General features: G+C 37.0%; 2 protein-coding genes across 3 annotated transcripts; both read right to left on the bottom strand.

Annotated features, from left to right (window-relative positions):
• Positions 1–489: 489 nt before the first annotated feature.
• rab40b (RAB40B, member RAS oncogene family) lies at positions 490–22964 on the bottom strand. Of its 2 annotated transcripts, XM_055176614.2 has the most exons (7): positions 22217–22964; positions 8695–8755; positions 8049–8109; positions 6144–6221; positions 5634–5856; positions 5469–5529; positions 490–1842 (listed from the first exon to the last, which is right to left on the bottom strand). In XM_055176614.2, exons 1-7 carry the CDS (start codon positions 22380–22382, stop codon positions 1662–1664), a joined length of 831 nt encoding a protein of 276 aa, XP_055032589.2. In that variant the 5' UTR covers positions 22383–22964; the 3' UTR covers positions 490–1661. The 2 variants fall into 2 exon arrangements, with proteins under 2 accessions (XP_055032589.2, XP_055032588.1); XM_055176613.2 differs by lacking the exon at positions 5469–5529 and having other exon boundaries at positions 22217–22928.
• Positions 22965–24457: 1493 nt separating this feature from the next.
• On the bottom strand, positions 24458–27146 carry cox11 (cytochrome c oxidase assembly homolog 11 (yeast)). Its single transcript, XM_055176612.2, has 5 exons — positions 27006–27146; positions 26189–26548; positions 25921–26076; positions 25055–25180; positions 24458–24929 (listed from the first exon to the last, which is right to left on the bottom strand). The coding sequence occupies exons 2-5, from the start codon at positions 26498–26500 to the stop codon at positions 24747–24749; spliced, it is 777 nt and encodes a 258-aa protein (XP_055032587.2). The 5' UTR covers positions 26501–26548; positions 27006–27146; the 3' UTR covers positions 24458–24746.
• Positions 27147–27769: the final 623 nt, after the last annotated feature.

Below are 27769 nucleotides of genomic sequence, written 5' to 3'. Positions count from 1 at the left end.
TGCAGCCTCCGAAGGTCGCATTTGGTCATCAAGATGTGACTTATTTCAGAATATTAACAATTATAAAGTTTACTATTATTCTTAGTTAATCGTAAATTGTTGTACTCTGCGTATGAATTGCGAATGTAATGCTCAGATAACTTAAATAAACCAGGCCTGATGACGTATGCAGCCTGCATATGTGACCTCCGCAGGCGGCAGCCTTCAGATTGAGAAACAGCCATTATATATAGTACATATTTTACATAGTAACGTTAGCTCAGTGTAGTTTTTGATACACTTCAGCTATGATTGGAACAAAAGTAATCTACTTGTTATATATTTTGATTGGTATTAGAAATAAACTACTCTACTGCTGAAAGCGTCACACATTCACAAAGTAAACTGCTAAGCAACTAGGGAGCCCAACTAAAGCTTTATAAATTCAAGACCAAAGACAAATACTGCCCCCAAGCGGATATACTTGTTGATATGAACAACATGACCACATGGTTTTATCATTCGTTTATTTTTTTAAACCTGATATGATAGCATGTTAGAATAGAAAGTTGTTTGCTTGCACTTGAAATCTGATACATTAGTGTTGTGTTCAATGTGACAAATGACGTCACATTTTAATCTCCCATGTCTTTGGTGTGTTTCCCATAAACGTACAATATTGGCCACTAATCAAGTGTATCACAATAATTAGTAATTGTAGTATCAAACAAAACAGATTATATACACAATACAAAGAGCTGTGTGTGTCAACCATGACTTTTTCCTCATAGCCCCTGAAAAGTGTCAGAAGAAACAAGTATTATAGGAAAATTAAGCTGGTATTATTATCAGTAAGGTCCATTTTGAAAGTGTACTGCCAGTTTCTGCAGTTGGCTTGGTCCAGGTTCAGTAGCAAAAGAGTTCTCCACAAGAAAATCCAGTACCATCAAGTTTCAATACATTTACAAGACAAAAGAACTTGTACATATATTTAAACAATGTAGAGCATTACAAAGTTTTGGCAACATTTATAAACAGATCTTCACTTTTACAACTGCCTCACATATGTATGACATAGTGAAATTTGGTCGATCACTTAAAGGTGCAGTGTGTAATTTTTAAAAGGATCTCTTGACAGAAATGCAAAATAATATACAAAACTATATTATCAGGGGTGTGTAAAGACCTTTTTATAATGACCCGTTATGTTTTTATTACTTTAGAATGAGACGTTTTTATCTACATACACCGAGGGTCCCCTTACGTGGAAGTCGCCATTTTGTGCCGCCATGTTTCTACAGAAGCCCTTAACGGACAAACTTTTTCTCCGTCAATTACATGTTTTTCCGATGGCGGCTACCGTAGCTTCTCTATGCGTTTCAAAAGCGAGGGGTGAGCAGTGGACTGAGCTGTTGGTTGCAATTCGCAACCTCACCACTAGATGCCGCTAATATTTACACACTGCACCTTTAATAGATCAGTAGATAGACCAAAAAGCCGTACATCATTCTTATTTATTATAAGACTGTGGTGGTGGTTTTGAACTCCTTGTATACATTGCATTTTGAGTGTGTATTGTAACTGCACTAAACTATGAAATCTTGCAGCTTGTTTGTGTACAGTTCTGGGATGGGCTCAGCGGTGGATAGATGACTTTGGATTTTTTCGTTCCGTTCCTCTTTTTAGCACTGCTGGCTATGACGGAGTAGGAACGACCGTGCATCATCCTGGCATTGAGACCGTTGGCCATGGAGAAGGACTTTAGGTGGCTTTTTAAGGCAACAGGAAGGGGAAGCTTGTCCACGAGGTGCACTGGAGTGCAGGACACGATAGAACGACAGCACAGGTCCTGCAGACTCAACACTGCATAGAAAGAAAATAACAGGTGATGGAAATGTTTTAGCTCATATCTGACCCATCTGTAACTGCTAACCGCTTCTATGTATACAATGTAGATGTATACTGTATGTAGTTAACATATCTAAACCTGAATTCACTTAAAAGTTATAACAATGCAAATTACAGCCAACCTAAACATAGACAGGTGTTTACTTTGGAAAAATCCTACATTTTGTTATATTTATAAAATATATGCATGATGGTAACCTATCTGTCACTATATGGGAACTGTCAGGGCCATCATTGGGGTGCAATTTTGGACTGTATTAATTCTAGTGCCGACCCTGAGAACAGATATAGCAGTCTATGAGCAGTATTTGGTGGATGCAGTCATCCAACGCAAACAACTTGTTTTATCATAATGGTTGACCTTTATATATATACACAGTCTAAACAAACCATCCTGCTTCTATTCAAACACCATACTGTAACCTTAGTAAATGTTTTCCTCTTGCTTAACCTTTCTTCCTACGAGCACTTTTCCGACATAAAGCCAAGCTATGATTATTGAAAGCTAAGCTGTGGGCGGCAGGCCATTACATTGATATTTGAACACTGGGTGTCTCTGCTTTTAACAGTATAGTCTCAAAGCTTTGGATTTTTCAGGTCTTTTAGCATTCTTTGGGTTTATACATAATTGCAGCACTGGTCTGAAGAAAGAAAAACTCTCAATTGCTGTTTTATAAGCGGTCATTCTCAGAAATGGCTAAGCTGAAGGTCTATTTTAACCTATGAGAGTGTTTTCTGATACATCATCGAAAGTCAAAAGGCACTCGTGGTAAAACATGTTTCATTCCTTGCTAACCTCAGCAGCATGAGATGTTGTCAGGGGTGAAGCAGGACACTGATTATATTGTGGCATGTGGAAGTTTAGCAAACAAGTTATTTATTGACATTTCTATAATGAATCACAAAAAAAATCTGCTTTAATCTGATTCATATTATGACTGAGCAAATGTCTAGGTATAACAATGCACCATTTCACACATTAGTCCCTTTCACACATACAGTCTTTACTGGTAATTTACTGGTAAATTGCAGTTAACAGATCATGTGTGAACAGAACCTTTCCGGTAAATCAGTGCTCCCAATTTACCAGTAAGACAGGTTGTAAGATTACCAGTAATTTACCGGTAAGCGCTATGTGTGAATGAAAATTATAGGATTACCGGCATTTAGAACGGACGACGTCAGACTGTGCTGACAGCTTCGGGCCAATCATAGCGTTTTAATACAGATGACGCGTTTACCCCCGCACTGTTTACGGACGTTTCCACACACACATGCTGCTTGAAAGTTGAGCACACCTGAAGTTTATGTCCACATTTCTTCACCAAAGTTGTTTAAAACAGCTTACCGCCGAATTGCCGACGTCATTAGTACGCCCTCTGTGAAGCCTAACGAGCAAACAGTAGTGTTGTTAAAAACGCATTTTCGGTTTGTCATCGTCTCATTCAATGTTGTTTGGTCATGAGCAACTTCGCGACTGTTTACCACAGATGTGAAAACAGCAAAATATGGACCGTGGATATGAACGACGTGGATTGTTTACAAATACAACACTGAGCTCGCCGCGTGCTACAGGTACTTCCGCTTTCTCAACGAATGTACCGGTATTTTGATACTGATGTGTGAATGATGTCTTACTGGTAAAATAACGGAACGCCACTGCGTGTGTGAACAGCACATTTTTGTATTTACTGGTAAATTTATTCTGGTAAATTCATGGTAATTTACCAGAATTACTGTGTGAAAGAGGCTACTGTAAACATTAATGGTGGCGTTTTGAATACACACAGAATCTTAGCTTTCCTCATCTACTTTGAACTTCGTGATCAAAAAATAAACAAACGAAAACAAAATAGTAATTTAGATGGCATTGATAAAGCTGTGGTGGTTTTCTGAGGCGGGGAAGAAACATAAGCCATCAAAATCGAATAATTTATGTGAGAGGCACTCGGGCGAAGAAAAAAATGCCGGCTGTTGCTTGTTCTCACACGACAGTATAAAGCTTCTGTCATGCTAACACATTGACCCGAGGGGATCTTATGAAAAACTTTCCATTATTTTACTCAAAGTCAATGAAAATCGAGCAGGACCAAAACAGTTTACAGTTGATCGCTGTTTAAAAAGTTCAGCGACGACGTCCCAAGGATTACAGCAGCAATGAAAGTGTTATTAATATGAAGTGTTTTGATTAATGCCATAAATGTTTTTTTTTTTAATCGGTGTATACCACTAGTCAACTAAATAAATATAACATGGCAAAGATGAATGCATATTTATATATTGATTCAATAGATTTATAGCATTTTGAAAAAAAAATTGTCATGGATTTATTGCATTTTGTGGAAAATAATAATCAGTTTTTATAATAAATCTTTGAAAATCAAATTCTGGATTTGAATTTTTAATGTTATTATAACCTAAAGATGCTATGTGAACGTTTGTAACAGAAAATAGTGGTTTTCATCTTGGTTTTCTTTCTTGGTATAGAAAACACATTTTTACTGAAATTAGTCAAAATGGATTTATTGCGTTTTGGAACCAAACTCTTCATATAAATGTTGAGTTCCAGACCTAGAAATCGCAATAAAATATGTAAAGGATAATGTATAGACAGCCGGTTGTCATCGCAAAAATAAGCCCCGTCAGTGTGATCAGGACCTGGCCGTCACAAAGCAGAATGTGTTGTATCCAGTGTTGGGTGTAACTAGTTACTTGGTAATTAGTTACTGTAATTTAATTACTTTTCCCTTGAAAAAGTAAAGTAAGGGATTACTCTTATTTTTATTGTAATCTAATTACAGTTACTTCTGATGTAACTTAATACTGTGTATGGACTGTATAACAATTATGTATGCTAAACTACAATAGTGGATTTAACATGGTTTTAGTTTACAATTCTCACTATTAACTGGTTGATTCATATTAATGAGATGTTGGCTGTTTATTATTTAATAGCACATATTAATGCCTGATTCTGCAAAACCTTATTCTACATCCTTAACCCTCCCCATTTCTACCAATACTTAAAATTAACAACTACTTTAGCATTAATAAGCAGTAGTTGGAGTATATTGAGGCAAAAGTAGTTAATAGTTAGTTAATAGAGAAAATTGGACCCTAAAGTGGGACCAGAATAATTTATATACTTTAATTTATTATTTCTTCGAGCCATTTCAAGTCTATCCTTGTATCATGTACTAATAGGATTTAGAAAGTAATTAGTAATAAGTAATTAAATAATTTTTGAAGAGAGTAATTTGTAAAGTAATCTAATTACATGATTGAAGATGTAATTAGTAACTATTAATAATTACTTTTTTTGAGTAACTTACCCAACACTGGTTGTATCACACTGAAGGGGCTTATTTTGCGATCACAACCGTCTGCCTGTACATTATCCCGCTTATTACACAGCTATTTACCTCATAAGTAAGGTGAGGAACATTAAATATTGATTACAAATATTTTATTTACTTATTTTTAATGAATGCACAACATACTATTTGGTTTAATCATTTGTAAATATTAATGTCATGTGTGTTATTAAAAGACATAGATTTTTGTGTAATACTAAACTGTACCTGTCAAAATGACTTGCAGCATCTAGGTTACCGTGTGTTATTAATTTTGAGCGGTTATTATCTGGGAAAAAATGCAAATGTCACAACTGGCCAATCAGAATCAAGCATTCCAACGAGCCTTATAATAAGAATAAATAATGTATGTATTTTGTCTGAAGTTGGTACCTTTATTGGGTCTCCAAAGTCGTTCCATACCATGCCTCATGAGTACAATCCGAGCCAATTCAGTGAAGGACTCTGTAATGTTGAAGTTACAGAGAGGGCTGACTTCAAAGAACGTGACCCCCAGTCGCTCTGCAAAAGCTTGGGCGTGCTCTGTGGTCACCTGCCGCTTATAGGCCAGGTGAAGCCGGTTCCCCACCAAGATCTTGGGAACACCTGGTGCATGCTGGGGACAGAGCAGTATGTCAGTGGTTATGAAAGACCTTTCTGAATTGTTTCATATTTGTATCAAGACAATTGCTTTAATACACTATTTTTAGACTGTGCTGTGCACATCATTAGCCCCTCGCAATCTGCACAGATTAGTTACTAATCCCTTGTTATAATTGTTGCATTCATACATGATAATATCTGTTGTTATTGTCAATTAGCAAAACTAATTTAAACATTTTATTTTCTGATTTAGGATGATACGCATCTATTCTAGCAAAACATTTTATTGACTGATTTTACCTCATCAATCTCTTTAATCCATCTGTCAATGCCATCAAAGGACCACCGGTTTGTGATGTCATATACAAGGATAACACCCTGTAAGAAACACGAGTTACATCTTACAGACAATGCACAACATACCTACAGAAAATGCTAATTTTGATAAAAAAAATAAAAGTGTTTGTTTAGATCAACTGGCAGAGCATGAATTTATAGGTCCTAGGTTTGATTCCCAGGGAACACACTTATCTGATATCTATAAATCTAAATTATTTATTTATTTATATTTTTATATATTATATATACAACCATTTCTAGGGTTTACAAAGAATGGTGTGAAAAGGGAAAAACATCCAGTATCCGTCAGTCCTTTGGGTGAAAATGCCTTGTTGATGCTAGAGGTCAGAGGAGAAAACTGGACTGATTCAATCTGATAGAAGAGCAACTCTGACTAAAATAACCACTCGTTACAACCAAGGTATGCAGCAAAGCATTTGTGAAGCCACAACACGCACAACCTTGAGGCGGATGGGCTACAACAGCAGAAAACCCCACCGGGTACCACTCATCTCCACTACAAATAGGAAAAAGAGGATACAATTTGCATGAGCTCACAAAGTGGACAGTTAAAGACTGGGAAAATGTTGCCTGTTCTGATGAGTCTCAATTTCTGTTGAGACATTCAGAATTTGGCGTAAACAGAATGAGAACATGGATCCATCATGCCTTGTTACCACTGTGCAGGCTGGTGGTATAATGGTGTGGGGGATGTTTTCTTAGCACACTTTAGGCCCTTAGTGCCAATTGGGCATCATTTAAATGCCACGGCCTACCTGAACATAGTTTCTGACCATGTCCATTCCTTTATGACCACCATGTACCCATCCTCTGATGGCTACTTCCAGAAAGATAATGCACCATGTCACAAAACTTTAACATAATTTCAAATTGGTTTCTTGAACATGACAATGAGTTCACTGTACTAAAATGGCCCCCACAGTCACCAGATCTCAACCCAATTTGGGATGTGGTGGAACGAGAGCTTTGTGCCCTGGATGTGCATCCCACAAATCTCCATCAACTGCAAGATGCTATCCTATCAATATGGGCCAACATTTCTAAAGAATGCTTTCAGCACCTTGTTAAATCAATGCCATGTAGAATTAAGGCAGTTCGGAAGGCGAAAGGGGGTCAAACACAGTCTTAGTATGGTGTTCCTAATAATCCTTTAGGTGAATGTATTATGCAAAAAATCACTTTTATTTTGTATGCAATTAATCGCGATTAATCTTTGCCCAGCACTAAAATATTTGAAGAAAATAGACAAAATTGACTTGTTGAGATGTGACTTAAAACCGCTTATGATGTCCTTTACTTTGACTGGTACTGTAGCTGTGAGAATATCAATGTTTGCCAGAACAAGGAAACGTCATATCAACAATACCATCCCGGTCTGATTTATAGCATTCCACACTTTCAACAGGAACTGCTGATCTCTGGGTGGAGTGTTTAAAAACACTGTCCGGGAACTCTGGGATTTTAGAAATATTTAAAAGCCCATTTCCTAAAGTCTCTTTTCATCTAATATAAAGATAATATGCATTAAAAGTTCACCCAAAAAATGATTTTGTCATCATTTACTTGTGTTGTTCTAAACCTGTATGAGTTTATTTATTCTGTTAAATACAAATAAGTTACTTTTATAAATGATAGTAAACACACATTGGATGGTAGCCAATAACTTTCATTGTAGGAAAAACAAATACTATGGAAGTCAATGGGGCTTCTGATCGGTTTGGTGTGGGTAAATGATGACATAATTTTCATGTTTGGGTGAACTATCCCTTTAAATTACAAATTACCTAAAAAAATGCTATAGTATGTATTTTCCCATAATGTTCTTATAATTTCGTGTTGTTGTACCTGTGCTCCTCTGGAATAAGATCGAAAAATAGTGCAGAATCTGCCTTGTCCTGAGGTGTCCCTGCAAAGAAAAAACACACAGAGCGTCCACGTCACAAAGATCACATTCAGCTTACTTCTGTTCCTCAGATCATCTGTAGCTATTGTCTGTCCTTGTGCCTGGTGACATTAGGAGCTATCTGTGGTTTGTACCAGGGCACCAGACTTTGAGTAGGAGCAGTGAAATGAATCATTCACAATCCAGGGCTGAGCGCAGCACCACGACGTGCCAGTCATGTTGCGACAGGCAGGACTGAAGAATCACACACACACTCTGAAATGCATAGTCCATCCATACCATTGGGTAATTGAATCCAGACTCCACCACAGTCCACTTAAAATACGGCACAATTTATAAACAACTTTTAGGCACGGCTAGTGGAGTTGACTTGGCTGGATATTTCATTGGGGGTTTGTTGTGGACTGCTGTAATTAACATACCCAGACATTTGGCATGTTCATATTTTGCAAACCAACAGAGGCTTTTTAAGATCTGTGTGTACACGAGCATGATGGAATGGAAAGGTTGACTCTGTTTACGCTTGTTTTAAAAGATATTTAGACAGAGAGTAGAAATCAATTGAAACTACGATGTTATGCTACTCACCAAAGCTGGAGCTTGACTCTGCGTCCATCAAGCAATATTGTAGTTGTCTTGTAGTCGATTCCTACAGATAAAGAAGAAATAATTCAATGACAACTGTTATTTACATACTCAACTGCTTGAGATGTCCAAGACTTGCAGGGAATGGCACATGTTAATTGGTTATCACAAGCATTTATTCTTATAATAGGGTTGCATAATTTGCTCTCACAATGCTACCAAGGGTGTTGCAAAAGGTTAAGAGGTCTCAAAAAAGCCCTCTCTAAGACATTGTAGTCCCTATATAAGACTCAGACCCTTTAACAATGTATGTCTATAAGATGTTTTCGACCATTTTTTCACCCAGCACAGGCATATCAAAGCATGCCCCTTTCCAAAAAGCTGCTCAATTCCTCACATTTGTAGTTTAAAAACTGAGTAAAGTGTTCAAGTATAATACTTATGGCGGAAGAGGCGGCAAGCGTGAGTGATTAACATGTTAACTGTAGCTTCACACCAGACGCGAGTTCAACGATTTGCGTGAGTAGATTACATACAAAGTCAATCAGACACGTCCTCATGTGGGGCAATGCAAATGATGAGATATGGGCGGGGGATTTGCCGCAAAAACACGCGCTACTCGCCTCAAACGCGTCATCGCCCAAGTTGAAAATATTCAACTCGAGCGAAAAATCCACACGACACGAAGTCAAATCCCGCAAGTAATCTAGCGAGTAACGCGATGCCCCTCATTTGGTGTGTACGTAGCATTAGTCAATACAAAGACGCAAATAGGCATTCCTGCGGCGCGGTACGGGCGAATGAAGTGTTGCCGCGGGAAATGCGCGAGTTGAAAAATCTGAACTTTGGCAGATATTCGTGCCACATTAACCAATCAGGAACTTGCTCTAGAAGTGACGTGATTACAGAGAGTCGCAGAAGACCCTCCCATGTCACGAATTTCCGCGTGAATGTCTCGAATGACTAGAATTTCACGCGCAAAATGAAGCGAGTAATCTCGAATGCTGAAGCGTCCAACTACACACGAATAGCGCGTTTTTGCCGCCTCTACCGCGGCCGATGTGAAGGTACAGTTATGCTACATACAAACCAAACGCGTAGCATTGGTTCCTTGCTCTAGATTACTAGCGGGATTTAACTTTGTGTCATGTGAATTTTTCGCTTGAGTTAAATTTTTCAACTTGCGCGTAGACACATTTGAGGCGAATAGCGCATGTTTTCGCCGCAATCGCAACACCCAATTCGCGTCAGATTAATAATATAGAAATTAGAAAGAGAAAAAATACAAATAGAATACAGCTTTACATTCAATTGATTTTGATTATTTGTTGCTAATCATTCATTTCAGATGTCCCTCTTTTGATTTACATTTAAACCCTTTTATTTTGAGCTATACATTATCAGTATGTGTGTTCTCTGAGTTTTGAACCCACAACCTTTGCACTGCTAACACAATGCTCTACCATGTGAACTGATAGTTTACACCCATAGTTTACTTTTTGATTGTGCATTTGCATGAAGGCAACTATACAGTTCATCAAAGTTGCCCTAAGACAAGAACACGTATTGGGTATTGGTTTTAAGACAACTTTTATGAAAGGTTCTGATCCACTTTAAATGTTGACTAGTGTATTTTTAAGTAAGGTCTGTCTGTATGATCATGACACTTGAGGAGGATGACTGAAATTGCAATGCTTTAGTGTCACCTCTGTAGGGGTCCTGGATTTACTTGGTCTTCTTGGGAATTGCAGAACCCATCACACATTCCACTGTGATGAGGCTGAAATCCAACACTGAGAAAATATACGTGGAACAACTGGGAGATTCCATTTAGGTGACCTAACATAGACTTAAAAAAGTAAGACCATTGCTGCGTCCCAATTCCCCCAATTATACTTAAACCCTTAAAGAATGTACTGTTTTTATTGCGAGATTTTGCACCACATTTTAGTGCACAGCAAAGGAGTGTACTATTAGGACATGCTAATGTGTAACAGAAGTAAACAATGTTGCCTAAACAAAAAATACTTCATTTATTTCTATTGTTTCATATGCAATGTTTACTACAGTCGTGCTCTAAATGATTCATACCCTTTGTAAATATGAACAAAGAATGCAGATTTATTTTCACAGCCTTCTTTGGTCATATTTACAAAGGGTATGAATAATTTGGAGCAAGAGTGTACATTGTTTACTTTATTAATTCATTAATAATATCAACCGTGCATGGATCTGCACAAAACAGATACTAATTTCAACATAGTATGAGTTGGGACATACTGTGCTAATTCTATTTTCGAAAATTGCTATTTGGGACAGATAGTATGCGATAGCAATTGATGGGTTTAACCCTCATGTTGCCCAAAAGATCCTGATTTTCTTTTAATATCACTAAAACATATCCTTAATATTAAATTATGGATTTTTCATCAATTTATACCTGGATGGGAAGGTGAAATATCTTTTAAATCATTGGGGCATTAAAGACTCTTTAGGACAGGGGTCTCAAACGTCTCCAAGTATTACATGTTTTAATATTAGCTTGGCTTACGTATGGTAACCTTTTAAACAATACTTAAACATATCAACAAGTAAAACAAGTTTTGAGTAGACTATATCAAAAAGTAGCCCTCCAGATGGATTTTATTCATTGTGGTAGCCCTTGCTCACAAAAAGGTTGGAGACCCCTGAGCTAGGACATCATTTTATATTATGTATATTTTCAACTTTAGTACTAAATCCATTTTTTTAACATTTTTGTCAAAACATGTTTATTATTATGTTATCATGTTATTATTTTGTTTTATGGTGCTACTTAGCTGTATTTTTTAAGTTATGAAGGTTTAAATCAAAACAAACCAACTGCAGTTGAATTGCTATTAATTGGAATGCACAACCAAAAAACAATATTTTTGAACAATTAAAAAAAACGGATTTATCTCGTTTTGCAACAAAACTCTTCATATATATCAAATTAAAATTAAATATCATCACATTGTTAAGTGAATTCTGGTCAATTGTGACACTGTCATTTCAATATCTATGTGATAAATATTTTCAAATGTTGTTTATTTTTTATTTAGTTCGTTTACATTTTATTTAGGATCATTTACATTGTTCGTGTAGCTCATCTCCAGTGCAAATGGCACTGTAAGTCACATCAGATTAAAGCATCTGGCAAAAGCATGAATGTTAATGTGCACTGACAAATATTTTCATTTCCCTAGTACTATATTTTTTCTTCACAAAAATGTTTGTCTGTAGGATGCAGTCTTCCTGTTTGTGTGGGCAAGTTCTGATTCATCCTGACAGATTTGTTCACACTAACTCTTTCAGTCTCACCACACAATTATTCAACTCTGCACCTCTCCTCACCTCCCTCACAACAACCAGCAGAAAGCCGTAGACCTTCTCTGATGGTATAACACAAACATCGCATCAAGTAAGAAGATGAGGAGGAATCTTCAGTGTGCAATTATTTTCAGAGAGAAACGGTTGTGATACCACAAACTGTTTTAGCATGAAAACTCCTGATTCGTATGACTATTAATCTACCGAAAGATGACAATGACCACGTAAACAATAACATGGAGACAGAACTTCAGGCTTTGCAGAGATTCAGCTGTTCAAATGCTCTTTTTAAAGTCGTCATGAAATTGAAATGATAAACTTTAAGTCTTTCCCCGCCAGCATTTTAAAAAATTGCCAGCGGCAGCATTATTTTATTTATTTTTTACAAAAGTGAGTATTCGGGTGACCTCGAATAGTCGAAGATTTGATGCATTGATAGGAGAAGCCTGATTCGACTACCAATCTCATAGTCGAATCGTCGCGGATGTGTTATGAAATGAGGATCATTAAATTTTGCACATTACAGTGTTTCCGCTATATACATTCAACCGTGGCGGCCCGCCACTCCTAAAACGTCCCCGCCACGCCTGCGGTTGTGGATAGAAGGGATACAGCAAACGAAATCTCGTTGGATGAGCACTGTTTTATCCTAATCCTTCAACCAAACCCAACTTTAAACACAAAGTTTCACACGATTGTAGGATGTATGTGTATCTAATTTACCCAGGACCGCTGTTTTCATCCTAATAATCCTACACTGTAAAAAAAATCAGTAGAAATTGCAGCTGAGCTGCCGGCAATCCACCGCAGATCTAAACCCATGTTATTTACTGGCAACATTTTGTTCAAAGTTAAATGAACATTAAACATTTACAAGTCTTTGTCTTTACAGAGTAAAACTAAAAAACAGCACCAAGCAAAACATTCTGGGAAACAAAACGAAAAAGGTTGATGATGATTTCTGGTTCCCAGAATGCTTTGCATGAGGCTGTTATTGTATGGTTTTATTCTGTAAAGATAAAGACTTGTTAATGTTTGAAATTTTTTTAACTTTGAACAAACTCTTGCCAGTGAATAACATAAATGTAAATCTACGGTAAATTACCGGCAACCCAGCTGCAATAACATTGAATTTTTTACGGACTTTTTTTACAGTGTACCTCCAAATCTAATCCTTAACTTTTCGGCATTTGCTGTATACCTTCTAGACAAAACCCACGGCGGCAGCTCGCAAAAAAGCTACCGAAGTGTCCGCTCTGCCAGACTGGCTTTCTAGAAATAAATTCCTTTCTGGATTCGCGTTGTTCACTCATTTATAAATAAATCTCCTAAAATATCATAATTTCCTCCATGGGTTTAGTTTCATGCACAAATAGATTTAAATCAACAGAGGATGATTAAGCTACGTCTCTGTTTTGAGAAATAATAATAAAATAAATAAGCCTATACGAAATATGTTGCACTTAAATAATTATTAAATTATTAAATTGACAAAACGAATAAAAAAGTTTCTGTTCTTTTTTTGTGACGCGCTCTAAAACCAAAGCAGCAGAAAGCACGTCATGTTTTTAATGATTTTAAATAAGCACAAGGTTTTCTCCTTATTGTGAGTTTACACAAATAAAAATACATCATTTGAAGTTTCGAATGTTGTTTTACTTTTATCTTTATGACTATAAATTTAGGGTAATTTAAGCTGCAAGGTCATCACGCATATGATGTTCACCGGCGCATATCTACACCAACACAGCGCAGGGCTGCGAGAAAAGACATTATTAAACGTTTGATTTAACATATTACGAGTTTTTTGGAGATTCATTTGGAATCACTGTACTCATATTATCAACTTATCTGGCCATTAGTTATTCAGAATATAGGCTATAAGCGCAGCGCGCTGCTGACTGCAGCTGTCCGCTCAGCTGTCAGTCAATCTTCTGTGCTTTAGATCGACACTCACAAAGTTTCACATTGAATGATAAGATATTCCAAAAACAAAAGGCTAAATACTGAATACTACTTATATGCGACTGCAAGACATTAATAGTCGAATCTGTTTGTAAGGAAACTTACATTATTCCCGTGGAAGAGAAGAACGTTGGTAATAGAAACTTGAGACAGAAGGTGAGACTGTTTTATCTGTTTTCAGACGAAACAGCAGGGTCGAGGTACCCGCGGGTGAACCGCATAATATTTGATCTAACGGGTGTAATAATAGACTATTCGCGTGTCATTTGTGTTGTAGATGCAGGTCGGGACTCAATAGACAAGAGTAAAATGCGGGTCTAACATCCCCAACATCCAAGACCAAAATTCGACTCGTTTTTAAATGGCCCCGTGCTTATTTGTGTTTAAGATCTGTCTGAAGACCGTTAAAGGTTTATATTTAACTGTGCGATTTGCGTTGTGACCGGCTTGGGGTCACAGTCTTTATGTCAAATGGTACGGGTGTGAAATTAAATTGCTGCTGATGTCGGATAACTGGTCGGTTGTTCTGTCAATCACAGCGGTGCGGATTATCAAACAGGATTGCATGACTTTGCAACAGCTCTGTAACGCTAAACACGAGGACGAAGACGAATTTGCAATGCACACTACATTAAAACTACAATGAAATATCCGAACTATACGTACGTAGCTATGTAACTTTTTTTAAGAAAATACAGTTTAGATCAAAACATAGAAAAGCAATATGCTATAAATATAAGGAAAAGTAAATGACAGCATGAAAATTCTAAAAAAATACATGTTAGTTTACTGTAGCCTATTCTACATTTAAAAAAAAATTATGTACATTTATAATCATCATGGGCGCCCCCTGCCGCCACAGCTGAAAAAAATCCTAGAGGAAACACTGCATTATCTGATATAACAGCTTTCTCCCAATATATTAATATACAGCCTATTATGATAATGCTATGCAAATAGTAAGTGAAGAAGTAGCTTCAATTAATATTTTTAAAATACGTTAATAAATCCAACAACCCCCGTGACAGGGCTACTCGTCCATTTGGTAAGAGGTTTTTATGCATTGCAAAGCAGTGGTGTCTTTGTTTCTGCAGTTAAAAAGACAAAGCTGGCAATTCTGGCTATACTTTGCTATTTTAACAATTTCTTTGTTTTATTTTATTTATAAATCACTCTGGGTTATCTGATTTAACTATTTGGCTTGTGTTTTGTTTCCGTGCACTTCAGGCATTTTACACATATTTGTTTTACTTCTGACCTCATGTTTTAGTTTAATTTTATTTATAAACGTAGATTTTGGATTGCTTTTCGTTGTATCAATGTTGCGCTGTTGCGTGCTGGGCATGCAATTTTCGAATGCGCTAGGTGCTCTCTGCATGTCATATTTAGGATCATATTTAGGAGTTCATCAAACAAAACACAAAAAACAGATTTTTTCGATAGTTATAAGTTTTAAAATGTATTTAAAACAGGGTGGTTATCTTGTCAAAAGTAAAATTTCAAAACAGGTAAGCCGTTTTTGTAAATTTCGGTGATGACACGAACAATATCTGCACAGAACCTAATTTATGCCAGACACGATTTAATATTATGGTCGATGTTCACTTTCAAATGATAGAAAATAAATTCCTGAAATAAATTATATAAGAATCATCATACAGAGATTATCAAAGTAAGCAAGCAGGTATTTCTGTGCAAAATAATAAAGCGTAATTTCAGAGTTTATCTTGTTATAAATTAACATTTAAGGAACTGTATATAAAGCTTAGTTTTTATCATTTACAGTAACAATCACAAATTATATGTCATTTGTAGTTTTTTCGGTCATGACTGCTTTGGTTTTGGATTTCCTTCCATTGGTTCTCTTTTTATCACCTTTCAAATATGGGTAGGTTTCTTCAAAAATACAAATTTTTGAGCAAAAAGCTGTGATAATCCCATTTTTGTGAAACATACAGAGTTTGAACTGTTGCGTTTGCGTGAGTTTGAATAAGAGCGCCATCTGGTGTATAATAGCTAAAATACGGATTGACAGAAAAACTCGTAATTGACATAAAGCGTTTTTTCTTAATTGACAAGTTAACTCTTAAATGACGGGGAAAGAGTTCACTTACTTTAATATTTTTTTTAAATATTGTCAGATTTTTTACAAATGACTTCATTATTTTTCAAAAATGCAAATCACCTCCCCTCCTCGAAATAATCTTTCTTTACTTCCAGTCACGAGGAATGGCACAAGGGCGAAGCCCAAGAAAAAATGACCCAACAATCCAATCGATACTCAATGGACAAATTCAAGTCCTATCCTATACTTTTTCTCATTTCAGAAGCCGTTTCACTCAGATATACGTCATGACAGGAAAAAGAAGACAATCACTACTTCCGTTTCATGACGACTTGAAGCACATTTTCTGTTTATTCATGACACAAAAACCCAAAACAAGCACCCAAGTACATTTTTGTGACACCACTGTCCTCTATTGTGCTGGCTATAACATGACAGAGTATAGTTTTTATTCCATTAAATGGTTTGCAGCCCAAATATCTTAACAGCCGTTGTGCACTTAAAATCTGCATTTTATAACACTGCGGCTGCCTACATGCGCAAGAGGCGAGCTATTATTGGAGCAATACGCTTCACACGATCCCCAATGTTTTTGAATGGTGGATGTAAACGAATGTAAACATAGACTAGTGGCATGTAGAGATGTTGTCTGTATGTAACCTTAGAAAGTCTTAAATCAGAATTATACAGCCATTGACCTTATTCAGGGTGGACACCGTTTTCAATTTAGTGTAAATCAAATTGAGTCAATAAGGTAAAGCATTACAGTCACACAGATTTTGTGCACAGGTTATGTGCTATTGTGCAATACAGGTCAACTCATTAAACACATCAATCCCTTATAGCTGTGTAGATTCATGCAAAATGAAATACGGCGTCTACCCTGATTAAGGTCCGGAGGCGTTACATAACCAACATACTGAGCAAACCTCCAGCATTTATGTTATTTATAAGACTGTAAAATAAATGATTCAGTGGCAGAGTACTGCCTCTGATTTCTCTCGTAGCACGACCGCAGTGAGGAACAGCTGCAACGCTTCAGTTGTCACAGTTCCCTTAAGAACAAACATTATAGTCAACGCTCCCCTCTCACCATTCAAACAAACAAGCGACTTGAGAGGTTCATGCAAGTGTTTAGATAAACATCAGAATGTTCCATCCGTTTATCGCCAGCAAACCTTGGCTGCATCCTCATTCCCTTCAGCAGTTTTGCGCTCGGTGCCTTGGAGAGAGCATAGTTACGTAAGAGCTTTGGCCACTAGTAATAATTTCTATAAACAGAGTCTTCTGCTGGCAAGGTTGTTATTCAAGAGCTCTCCCTTCGTAATCAGAATGGAGTTTATTGACCATGAACATTTCGGCTTATAAGGAATTTAACTTGGTGTGTTGCTCCCAAGGTAACAATACAAAATAAGCACGCAGGTTATACGAATGCATTTGAAGGATATCATGTATAAAATGTTTTGTTTTTTTTAAAGCGATCTACCCAATGTATTCCTTCACCATGAAACTAAGCTGATGCTGTTTTATTAATTGTGTGCATACCAAATCTCTTAGTATCTGTTTTCTAAGCATTAAAATCCTGGCAGAGCCGTTTACTGGCCCTTAGGGGCCAATCTTTTTACTGGAGAGGACAGCCATGGCCAAACGTTTAAAGGATGACACAAATTTTAGGCTACGTTTACATGGAAACAATCTGAAAAGAAACCGCAAAAGTGGCGTTGCGTTATCACTTTTTATTCCGCGTTTATACGAGCGTTTTGAGGGGGAAATCTGCGTGCATTTGGTGACGCAAAAGTGTGTGATATTCGATGTAGTATGCACTCCAGGCGGCTAGGTGGCAATGTGAAGCACTGACACACAACAACACCAAGTCCGTGTGCCTGCGTACAACCTTCTTCCTGGTTCTCCCAGGTCTCGTCCAAAGCCGTCTGGTTTGCCTCCGACGAATTGGCGCATCAACAGTTTCACTGAGGTAATTAATGCGCCTTCTCTCATCAGTAATACTTGCTGTGAATAATTCGTACAACTGCTGGAAAGACTTGTATATTTATCAGAGCTGCTATGGCAACTTGAAGGTCCAACGTATGGAAATAATCTGACATGTTTGTTGTTATTTTCCTGAACTGGCGCATCCCTGTGACGTAAACGCGTACGCGACGAGAGCCACCGTGAGCAGACTTTTGCGTTTTTACTCTTTAGACGAGAACGCGACGGTAGATCGTTTTTAAGATTTCCACTCTGAAGGGTGGTTTCACTTTTTTGCGTTTTTAAGCCCCCAAAACGCTGTCGTCGTGTAAACGAAAGGCATATCCGATAAAATCTTTTTAAGTTTTCACCCTCGAGCGTTCTCGTGTAAACAGGCCCTTAGTTTTCACAAAGTCTGCTGCTTCAGTGTTTAGATCTTTTAGTCGGATGCCACTATGGTATGCTGAAGTATAATTATTACCAGCATTGCATAAGTGTCAAAGGCTTTTATTGACAATTACGTTAAAGGGGACATGTCATAATAATTTTTTAAGATTTCAAATAAATCTTTGGTGTCCCTAGAGCACATACGTGAAGTTTTAGCTCAAAATACCATATAGATCATTTATTATAGCATGTTAAAATTGCCACTTTATAGGTGTGAGCAAAAGTGTGCTGTTTTGGGTGTGTCCTTTAAAATGCAAATGAGCGGATGAAGTGAAAACACTGATCGCAATGATGGTGGTTTGATGCAATTCAAACTCAATTGTGCTGTGAATTATTTTCTCTCTCTCTCTCTCTCATTTTATCTGCATTAAATGGCAGTGCTGTGGTTGGATAGTGCAGATTAAGGGGTGGTATTATTATAATAAGAGCTCCATATGACATCATAAGGAGAGCTAAATATCAATGACCTATTTTTTCACGTGCTTGTAGAGGATGGTTTACCAAAACTACACCGTAAAACCTAACAGTTAACTTAACTCAAACCATTTAAGTAAACGGGTTGCATTAGACCATTTAATTTTTAAAACACATAAATTTAAGTACTGTGAACTTGAGTCATGTGCATTATGCACTTATATTTAGGTATGTGTGAACTTAAATATAAGTGCATAACTGCATATAACTCAATTTATTTAAGTTCACAGTACTCAGATGTATGTGTTTTAAAACTAATGCAAGTGGTTTACTTGGATGGTTTGAGTTGAGTTGGCTTTTAGGTTTTACAGTGTAAGTTACTGGGTTGATCTTTTTCACAATTTCTAGCTTGATAGAAGCACTGGGAACCCAATTATAGCACTTAAAGTTAAACTTCATAATATATTTTTCAAGCCCCTTGTGATGGTACATCGACTTAAAATAGGTTGAATGACATGTCTACCGTAGCCTGACGGGGTCTGTATTGCTTTTACTCATACGTTTAAACTTGGGGTTTCGGGTAGTAACCCGAGCACAAAAAGAACACAAAAATCTGCTTTACGGCATACGTCACTTCCTCCACTTCCTCAAATACGGACGTGAGAGCGCAACTATTTATTTTCCTGATGTTTTTGTCATGGCCGAAGCAGCAACTAAGAAAAAGAAACCCAAGGTTTTATCGGAGGAGACCAGAAAGAGTAAACGGAAGAGTGACAGATTACAAAGAAGGACGAGGATCAAATATATTGGGCCAGCGTTTGCTAGCTGGCGTGAACTAAAGGAGGATTTTTTTTATATAAACTTTAACCAATCGACCACCGTTACAACTTGCTTGAAAACATGAGCTACGCGATCTTTTGGCGTTTGAAATAAAACCCATGAAATTATATTTATATGACATGCTGGAAGGCACACTTTGTGACCTAAAGAGTTGTCTTCTTTTCCTTTGCGACAGTGCTGCGGCACTTGTGGCCTCTAGGGGAGCTAGACGTGAAAAATACATGTCTAGCACCCCCTAGTGGCCAAAAGGTCAGCGGTGTGCCTTTAAATATGGAAAGTCAGATTTTCATGCCATTGCCCCTTTAAGTTTATGCAGAGACAGTTTTTGCAGTGCTGAGACTTTTGCAATTCACCCTGACATGCTGTCAATCAACTTCTGGGCCACAACCTGACTGATGGCAGCTCATTCTTGCATAATCAATGCTTGGGATTTTTCAGAAGTTTTTGTTTGTCCACCATCTTGAGGATTGACCGGCTGTGGGATCACGACACCACCAGTGCAGAGCTTGCTCAGAAACAGTTAGGCAAAGCTTTTTGGAGGATGGCCTGGTGTCAAGAAGGGCAGCAAAAACGTCACCTCAAACATTAAGGACAAACTGAGGAACTGATGAGGACTGGGGTAAAGTCATTTTCTTTGATGAATCCCTTTTCCGATTGTTTGGAAAACACCTTTTCTGGAGAAGAAAAGGTAAGTGCTACCATCAGTCCTGTGTCATGCCAACAGAAAAATATCCTGAGACCATTCATGTGTAGGGTTGCTTCTCAGCCAAAGGAGTAACTCACTAACTCACAACCATACATAAGTATGATAACTAAGTTGTGATAACTGATACCTTGTTCACACAAATCCGATTTTGGTGCATATCCGATTGAAATCCAATGACATTTAGAACATGTGAATGGCCAAAAACCGCATGAAATTCGTTTTTTTTTTCCTAATCCGTTTCAGGCTACATCCAGAGGTGGTTTGAAATCCGTTTCAAATTGCATTTCCGGAAATCCATTTCAGTCTGACCTCTCTGATCACATTTGTGTAGCTTTTTGGTGCTGTCATGCTGTCACGTCACGTAAACGCAACACCAGCGCGAACTTTGGAACAGTTCATTTCTGACGAAATCATAGGGGTGTTTGGGAAAGTCCATGTATTGGGGAATATAGTTTCTACAACGTCAAATGTCGAGGCAGACTGCCGTGCCAGCGTGATGTCATTGCCATAGAAACAGTGCAGATAATCCAGAACACGGCAGAACGTTACAGGACGCAAAGATATGATCTAAACAGTTGTGACACACAATATAGCATTGATTATGCAAGTATGGGCTGCCTTCAATTAAGAAGTGGCCCAGAAGTTGATTGACAGCGTGCCAGGAGGTCAACACTGCAAATAGTGACAATCTGCATACATTTAATGTAATTGTCAATAAAAGCCTTTGACGCACATAAAATGCTTGTAATTTTACTTCAGTATAGCATAGTAACATCTAACAAAAGATTTACTGAAGCAGCAGACTTCGTGAAAATGTATGAAAATTAATTAGCTATGGCTGTATGTAAATTAATGTAGTATGAAGTCCTTTTTATAGGCCTGCGGTGGGGAATTAACTCTTGTGCTGTTGTGTCAATCTTGTCTACACAACTTTTGTACACAAAGCTAATAACTAAAAAGAAGTGCATACGTATTATGACATAAAAAAGACCATGCCCCCTTTAAACATTATTTAAAGTCATTCTGCATCAATATCTTTGACTGTGCCTGTAACCTGTTGCCCCTTTTCTAAAAGTAGATGGCATTTCTTCCTCAGCTCAGCTGCTTGGATAAATGGGTACACAAGTGTGCAAGCCACCCAGATCTCAGTCAGCCCCAAATATAACTAAAATCTGTCGATTTACATGCTCGTAATAGCTTATATCAATAAGGGTTACTTGCACCAGTGTAAAGTCTCAAAATGGCTATTAGACATTGGACATTGGGCTTTTGAAAGAAAAAAAACACTACATAGTTTGTCCTGTTTTGCATGTTGGAAAAAACTATTAGATCATGATGTGTGTTGACCTGTAATAGCATATGAAGTTAGGAAAGGAATGAAAAGTTAAAGTTAATCAATAATATGTGAATCAATAAACAAGCCTATTTTGTGTTTTTTAGTTTAGTTATATTATACCAGATACTTGCATGTGTCACATAAAGACTAATAGTTGTAAACACATTAAGATATGTTGGGGTTAGCTATGAAATCCCAAAGGTGTTCACTACAGCAGATCTGTCTCTTGGGCAGTGTTACTTTTTCCAAAACAAGGAGTCTTGTTGGTTACAGATACTCACTAAGCTGAGCAATAAATAAAAGCTCAACTGATGTTTGTGTTTGTGTTATTTATAGCAATCTGTAATAATGATTATATGTGAAATCATCTATGCATCAGTTTAGATCAAACCCAAATGCACGCAGCAACTTTTGTACAGTGATGATAACTTACCCATATTATATCCATAAGGTGATTCACTGGACCCATCCTGTAAACTGGCCAGTATTTCTCCTTTTCCCACATCACTGTCTCCAACCAGCAGGAATTTCAGAAGGAAATCATAAGCTTTTGCTGGACTGCTCCTGTGGTTCATTTTCATATCAGCCCGATGACCCATTCTGGTACATCATGCAAATGTTTATCGATGGACTTGTGTTAGAAATCTCAGCCCACCGGTGCTACCAAACACTACACCTTATTCAAAAACAAATCTGTTTATTTCTCACAGAGCTTCCCTGCGTTTAATATATCACGTCCAGTACATCAGTAAAGCTGTCCTATTGTTCAAAAGATCCTGGTTGTGGATCCACTGATGCTGTTGCGTCACATTAGAAGATAAATAAAGAGACGTTTACAGTATAGCAAAATAACCCGCCTATTCGCAGTTTATATTTGCAAAAGAGCAAAATAAATATTACTCCTCATAAAACTCCTGTCACTGTCAAGGTTTTGTTCATCTTCCCTTTCGAGCAAACAACATCCATTGAGCTCTTCTGCCACGATCACTCTCTTCTATCAGTCTCAACATTTTCGTCCTCAGAAATTCTCGGATTGGTTCCCGGATGGAGTTGCTAGGGCAACTTTGCTATTTTATTCGATATCAAGCGTGTCCGTCAAGTCCAGTAAACGCCCATTTTGTGTTGGAGAGGGTGTGGCCAATCCCTGTTTTGAGACCAGAAGAACTGATTCCACATCAGCGCTCGTATGCTTGTTCGTTTAGATAGGTGGAGCAGTTGGTCGTTCGACTGATTCGGTGTCAGTTACTTCAGCGCGCACCAAGCGCGTGCTCGGGTTTGTTGTTTGCCGCGGCACGAAGAATGACGTAGTGCGAAATGACGTAATAACTATTAGTGTAGTTTTTAATCAGAAATCAAGGTGGCAAGTTCTCAATGTAGAAATACAGTAGCTCGCGCTCTCTCGCAGTTTTTGAAGCTACTTACAAATGAGAGAGCATTAAACTTCTCTAAAATACTATACAACAATAGTATATTTAAATATCAGCATGATAGACAGTAAAAACCGGTATTTTTCACCCCTGACTTTGACATGTTTGTTTTCCCGATCATATATTGTGATAGAGTATTTATACATTTTATATTTATGATGCTTTCGTTTAAAGAATCACAGTTTTAAAATTATATTAAAGTTATTATAATACTGAAGCAAAATAGGATCATACACCCTTAGGGGTGGTTTCCCGGACAGGGATTAGTTTAAACCAGGACTATGCCTTAGTTTAATTAGGAAATATAACTAGTTTTAACAAACATGCCTAACTAAAAACATAACTTGTGTGCACTTTGAGGCAAAACAAAGAGTATTGATGTATTTTAAGATATGTCAGTGCAAGTTGTTTTCAGTTTGGACAGCTCTTAAATTTATTCTAGTCTAGGACTAGTCTAATCCCTGTCCGGGAAACAGCCCCTTAACGTTTATTATCTTTCCTCTACTTTTAACAAACAATATGGGTCTCTTGGCATTTGGGTATATTACATTTTGTGTTTTAAATGCCTGTAGAAGAAAACCTGTAAAGATTCCTGTTGAAAAAAATGTGTTGCTTTATTTTTTCTTTTATTTATTTTGTGCCTGGGTATGCTTAATGGTATTGTTTAATCCGAACTGATGATACATGTTTGAACATATGGGTGTCGCGCAACATATTTGGCACACGTGCGAGACGTTATGCCTCTACCTTTGCTAATGTTCTTGTTTACTGCGAAAACTGTACTTGTGCAGTCTGAATGTGTGATGTTTATCAGAGAAAAATTACCAACAAGAGTTGAAACATTACAAAGTCGTGTTTCTCCAAGGATGGTAAGTTTAGAAATGCTGCCCTCTAGTGTTGCAAAGCGGACTAAACACTCAACTGTAGTACTGGTCTATCTTGAGTAAAAGCTAAATTCATTAATGCTGTACTTTTACTTGATAGCTAACAATTTTTGATATTACATTGGTGTTTCGTATGGTTAAAATACTCAGAGAGAACAGGTTAATAAACATTGACTTCTAAAGTCCATGCCCAAGCTTTATATCAAGTGTAGATTTGTAAATCATAAGAAAATCGACATAAAACTATAATGACAAAAGTGTGACTAAAACAAAAATCTTACACTTTAGATATATTTCAAATATCCTCTTTTAAATATTTAAAATGTTTTTCAGAAGCTTGAATGAAACAGAATGTTCAATATCAACTTTCCTAATTGTAAAAAATACAAACTTAAATTTTTATTATTACGACCATAAACTCACAGACAGATGAACAGCAGATATAAAATGTCTCTTAAACATTAGGACTGATCATCAGTCTGTCTTAGTTATCCATTATCAACCACATAAATTATTTCAAGTGCAATGTGATATCACATACATTATTGGAGTATTCACATTACCAAAAGCTAATGGAATACCATTCTTGTGATACACTTTCCTAATGATACATCTGATGAAAAGTCTCTGAATAATGCAGCATCTTGTTCATTTAACTGTAACCAGGAAGGGGTAGCTTCTGTCCCTCCTTGGCTTCAAAAAAGGTATAGGAGAGTGTTATAGTGTCAACTCGTGCCATCTTGGGGTCTTCATCAAACTCTGGATCGATATAAAAGAAAACAGGCATGTCTACCTCCTCATGCGGGTTTAACCTCTGCTCTTCAAAACAGAAACACTGAGGAAGGAAAAGCAATTTAGTGCAGTGAGCCAGGCAGGAAAGCCATACATCTTTATAAAAAAAAATTCTAATTTATTCAGCAAATAAATGATAGTAATATCAGAAAGGTAGACTTTCCCTACCTGGATCTTGTTGAAGTATTGTCCGGCATCAAAAGGCACAACATTGTAAGTAGAAATTCCTATTACAGGTTTGTCTGTGGGATTTCGTGCCCTATAAAACGCCAGCGCAGTTTCCCCTGGGACGACCTGAAGAATAAATAACCATATGAATCACCTTTTACAATCTTATTTCATGAAATGTTTTAATTGAAAACATAAAAAAATGAGATGCTTAAAGGAAAACACCACCGTTTTTCAATATTTTACTATGTTCTTACCTGAACTTAGACTAATTAATACATCCCTATCTTTTTTCAATACGTACACTTAATCTTTGGACAGCGCGTTATGTATGTGTTAGCATTTAACCTAGCCCCATTCATTCCTTAGGATCCAAACACGAATGAATTTAGAAGCCACCAAACACTTCCATGTTTTTCCTATTTAAAGACTGTTACATGAGTAAATATGGTGGCACAAAATAAAATATGGCGATTTTTAAGCGGATAAAAACTGAGAACTATATTGTATTGCGGAAGAGCACTTAGTTTGCAGCGCTTATCTGTTTGGATCCTAAGGAATGAATGGGGCTAGGCTAAATGCTAACACATTCACGACGCGCTGTACAAAGATTAAGTGTACGCATTGAAATAAGATAGGTATGTATTAATTCGTCTCAACTGAGGTACGAACATAGTAAAATATTGAAAAACGGTGGTGTTTTCCTTTAAAGTATTCTTACATAAGACTTGATGTTTATCTCCATGTTTAAATTAGATTTGAGAGGTCTTTTAGACCCCACTAGACAAATTAATTAAAATCACACCGCCAGGGTTTAAACCATTAATAACACTACCAAACTAAAGAATAATAACACAAATTCTTACAAAAATTTCTGACTGCTGTGGACGAAAGTTCCATTGCATGCTGGCGTGTGTGTCTGCATTGAAAGTCACTTTTATAACACGGTCCCTAACTGGCTTCATAGTCTCCACTTGCTCTGTGTTGTGTCCTGACACCGCTGTACCACCCAATCCTGTAGCCTGAGGAAAGGAACATGTAAGTGTAAAAACATATAGGTATATATTACTGACGTAACACAAATCTACTGACAAACATAACTCTGAATTGGTCGGATATTTGTGTAATACTGACTTGACAGTACAGTCTGTAGAGTGGAACAGCGGCATAGGACATCCCAATCATTCCGACCCCGGCGGCCGCGATGTATGTGAGGACTGTCTTGTTCCTTTTCTTCCAGTCATCTTCCTGGGTTTGTTTTCTCTTGTGACTTTTAGCTCCTCGAGACTGATTGAAGAATCGCTGTGGGGTCTTCCTGAGAAAGAGCTGGCTTCTGGATGTCGATACTCCTCTGATGTTGCAACATTCAATGCAAAAACGAGTGCTTGAAAGTGCTAGCTGTACATACTGCTTTGCACTGCACCCGCGAAAGAATGGTAATAGCATAATCCTAAAGTTACAAGTGAAATCCTCCTTAGGGCAGATGTGCTTCACCTTAAATTCAAAACAAGATCATTTTATCTCATGATGACATAATGTCTTATTGTTGACAACATAAATGATAAACCTATTTACAGAGAAGCAGTGACGGTACGCAAATACTGTGAGTGTGAATACAAACTCACAGCATAAGTACCATTATACCTGCTACTACACATCCATAAGGTCTAAGTTACCTAGAAAATGATTACAATTGTTTATTTAGTGATGATAGTTATGAAATTAGCGACTGACAACCAATAACTCAAAAGCAGATTCACAGAATGTCTAATGAAAGTGAGGATGCGTGGTAGGTTAAGTCATACAGTGTCGTGTGAAACATGCTAACACGTTCACCGGTTCAATAAATATATATATTGTGTATGTACAGAATAACCCTGTCACTCAAGGTCTTATAAATATAACCTTGAACAAACTAATTGAATTCATAGAGAAGATATTAAAACCTTACTTGACTTAATATATTGCTGTAAGCATGTTCACCCTTCACAGCAGGTTACAACACTAACTTGGTGCAACGAATTAAAGTTCCCCACTAGATACAAGCCACTCTTACTTTAGTTCCGGTGTCCAGGAAATGCTAAAACGATGTTCGTGAATAAATATTGAATAAATAAATATGTTAATCGTCGCATAGTTTTTTTTTATTATAAGTACTATTAAATATATAGATGTTATTTAAATGTTTTGGTGGGGTATATTCAATCAATGTGCTATTAAGTCAAAGTTACAATGATTAAGTCAGTTCAAGCCAGCTTTCATTGTGTAAATTGGTAATAAAGTTGCGTTTTTACAGGTAAACAAATGGATAAAAAGATACATTTTGAGCAATTAAAATTTTGTGAAACTTAATTCAACGGTTGTTGTATGGACAATAACATAACATATAACATTATAAAATGGTGATTTTATGAGAGCAGGATATTTATGGTGACTGAATTAGCATTTCACGTGCCGATGTCATACACATTCTTTTTATTGCAAGACTAAAGAGATACAGATTTAAAATAGCACTGCATTGACATACCGAAATGAAGTGGGAAATCGTTATTCTTTAAGTAAAATATCATCATAAGCCTTGATAAACTTGTTATTCTTATTATTATCAATGCGTTTAAGAGATTTAACAATAAGCAAAATCTCTGCAAGGAAGACATCAAATCTAGGTAACATATTGAGAAATTTCAAAACAAAAACAACATGGTTGGGTGATTC

This window comes from Misgurnus anguillicaudatus, chromosome 4 (assembly GCF_027580225.2).
Source record: "Misgurnus anguillicaudatus chromosome 4, ASM2758022v2, whole genome shotgun sequence".
Taxonomy (NCBI): Eukaryota; Metazoa; Chordata; class Actinopteri; order Cypriniformes; family Cobitidae; genus Misgurnus; species Misgurnus anguillicaudatus.
This window is presented reverse-complemented; position numbering and strand designations above follow the sequence as displayed.

What these genes read in the sequence shown, in the direction of transcription:
- rab40b (XM_055176613.2), bottom strand. Translation starts at nt 22,382, where the DNA reads ATGGGTCATCGGGCTGATATGAAAATGAACCACAGGAGCAGTCCAGCA. An exon ending in ACCTTATGGATATAATATGG is followed by an intron (nt 8,756 to 22,216) that starts GTAAGTTATCAT and finishes CTTTATCTGTAG; the next exon opens with GAATCGACTACAAGACAACT. An exon ending in AGAGTCAAGCTCCAGCTTTG is followed by an intron (nt 8,110 to 8,694) that starts GTGAGTAGCATA and finishes TTTTCTTTGCAG; the next exon opens with GGACACCTCAGGACAAGGCA.
- cox11 (XM_055176612.2), bottom strand. Translation starts at nt 26,500, where the DNA reads ATGCTATTACCATTCTTTCGCGGGTGCAGTGCAAAGCAGTATGTACAG. An exon ending in CACAGCAGTCAGAAATTTTT is followed by an intron (nt 25,181 to 25,920) that starts GTAAGAATTTGT and finishes TTTATTCTTCAG; the next exon opens with GTCGTCCCAGGGGAAACTGC. An exon ending in AATACTTCAACAAGATCCAG is followed by an intron (nt 24,930 to 25,054) that starts GTAGGGAAAGTC and finishes TTCCTTCCTCAG; the next exon opens with TGTTTCTGTTTTGAAGAGCA.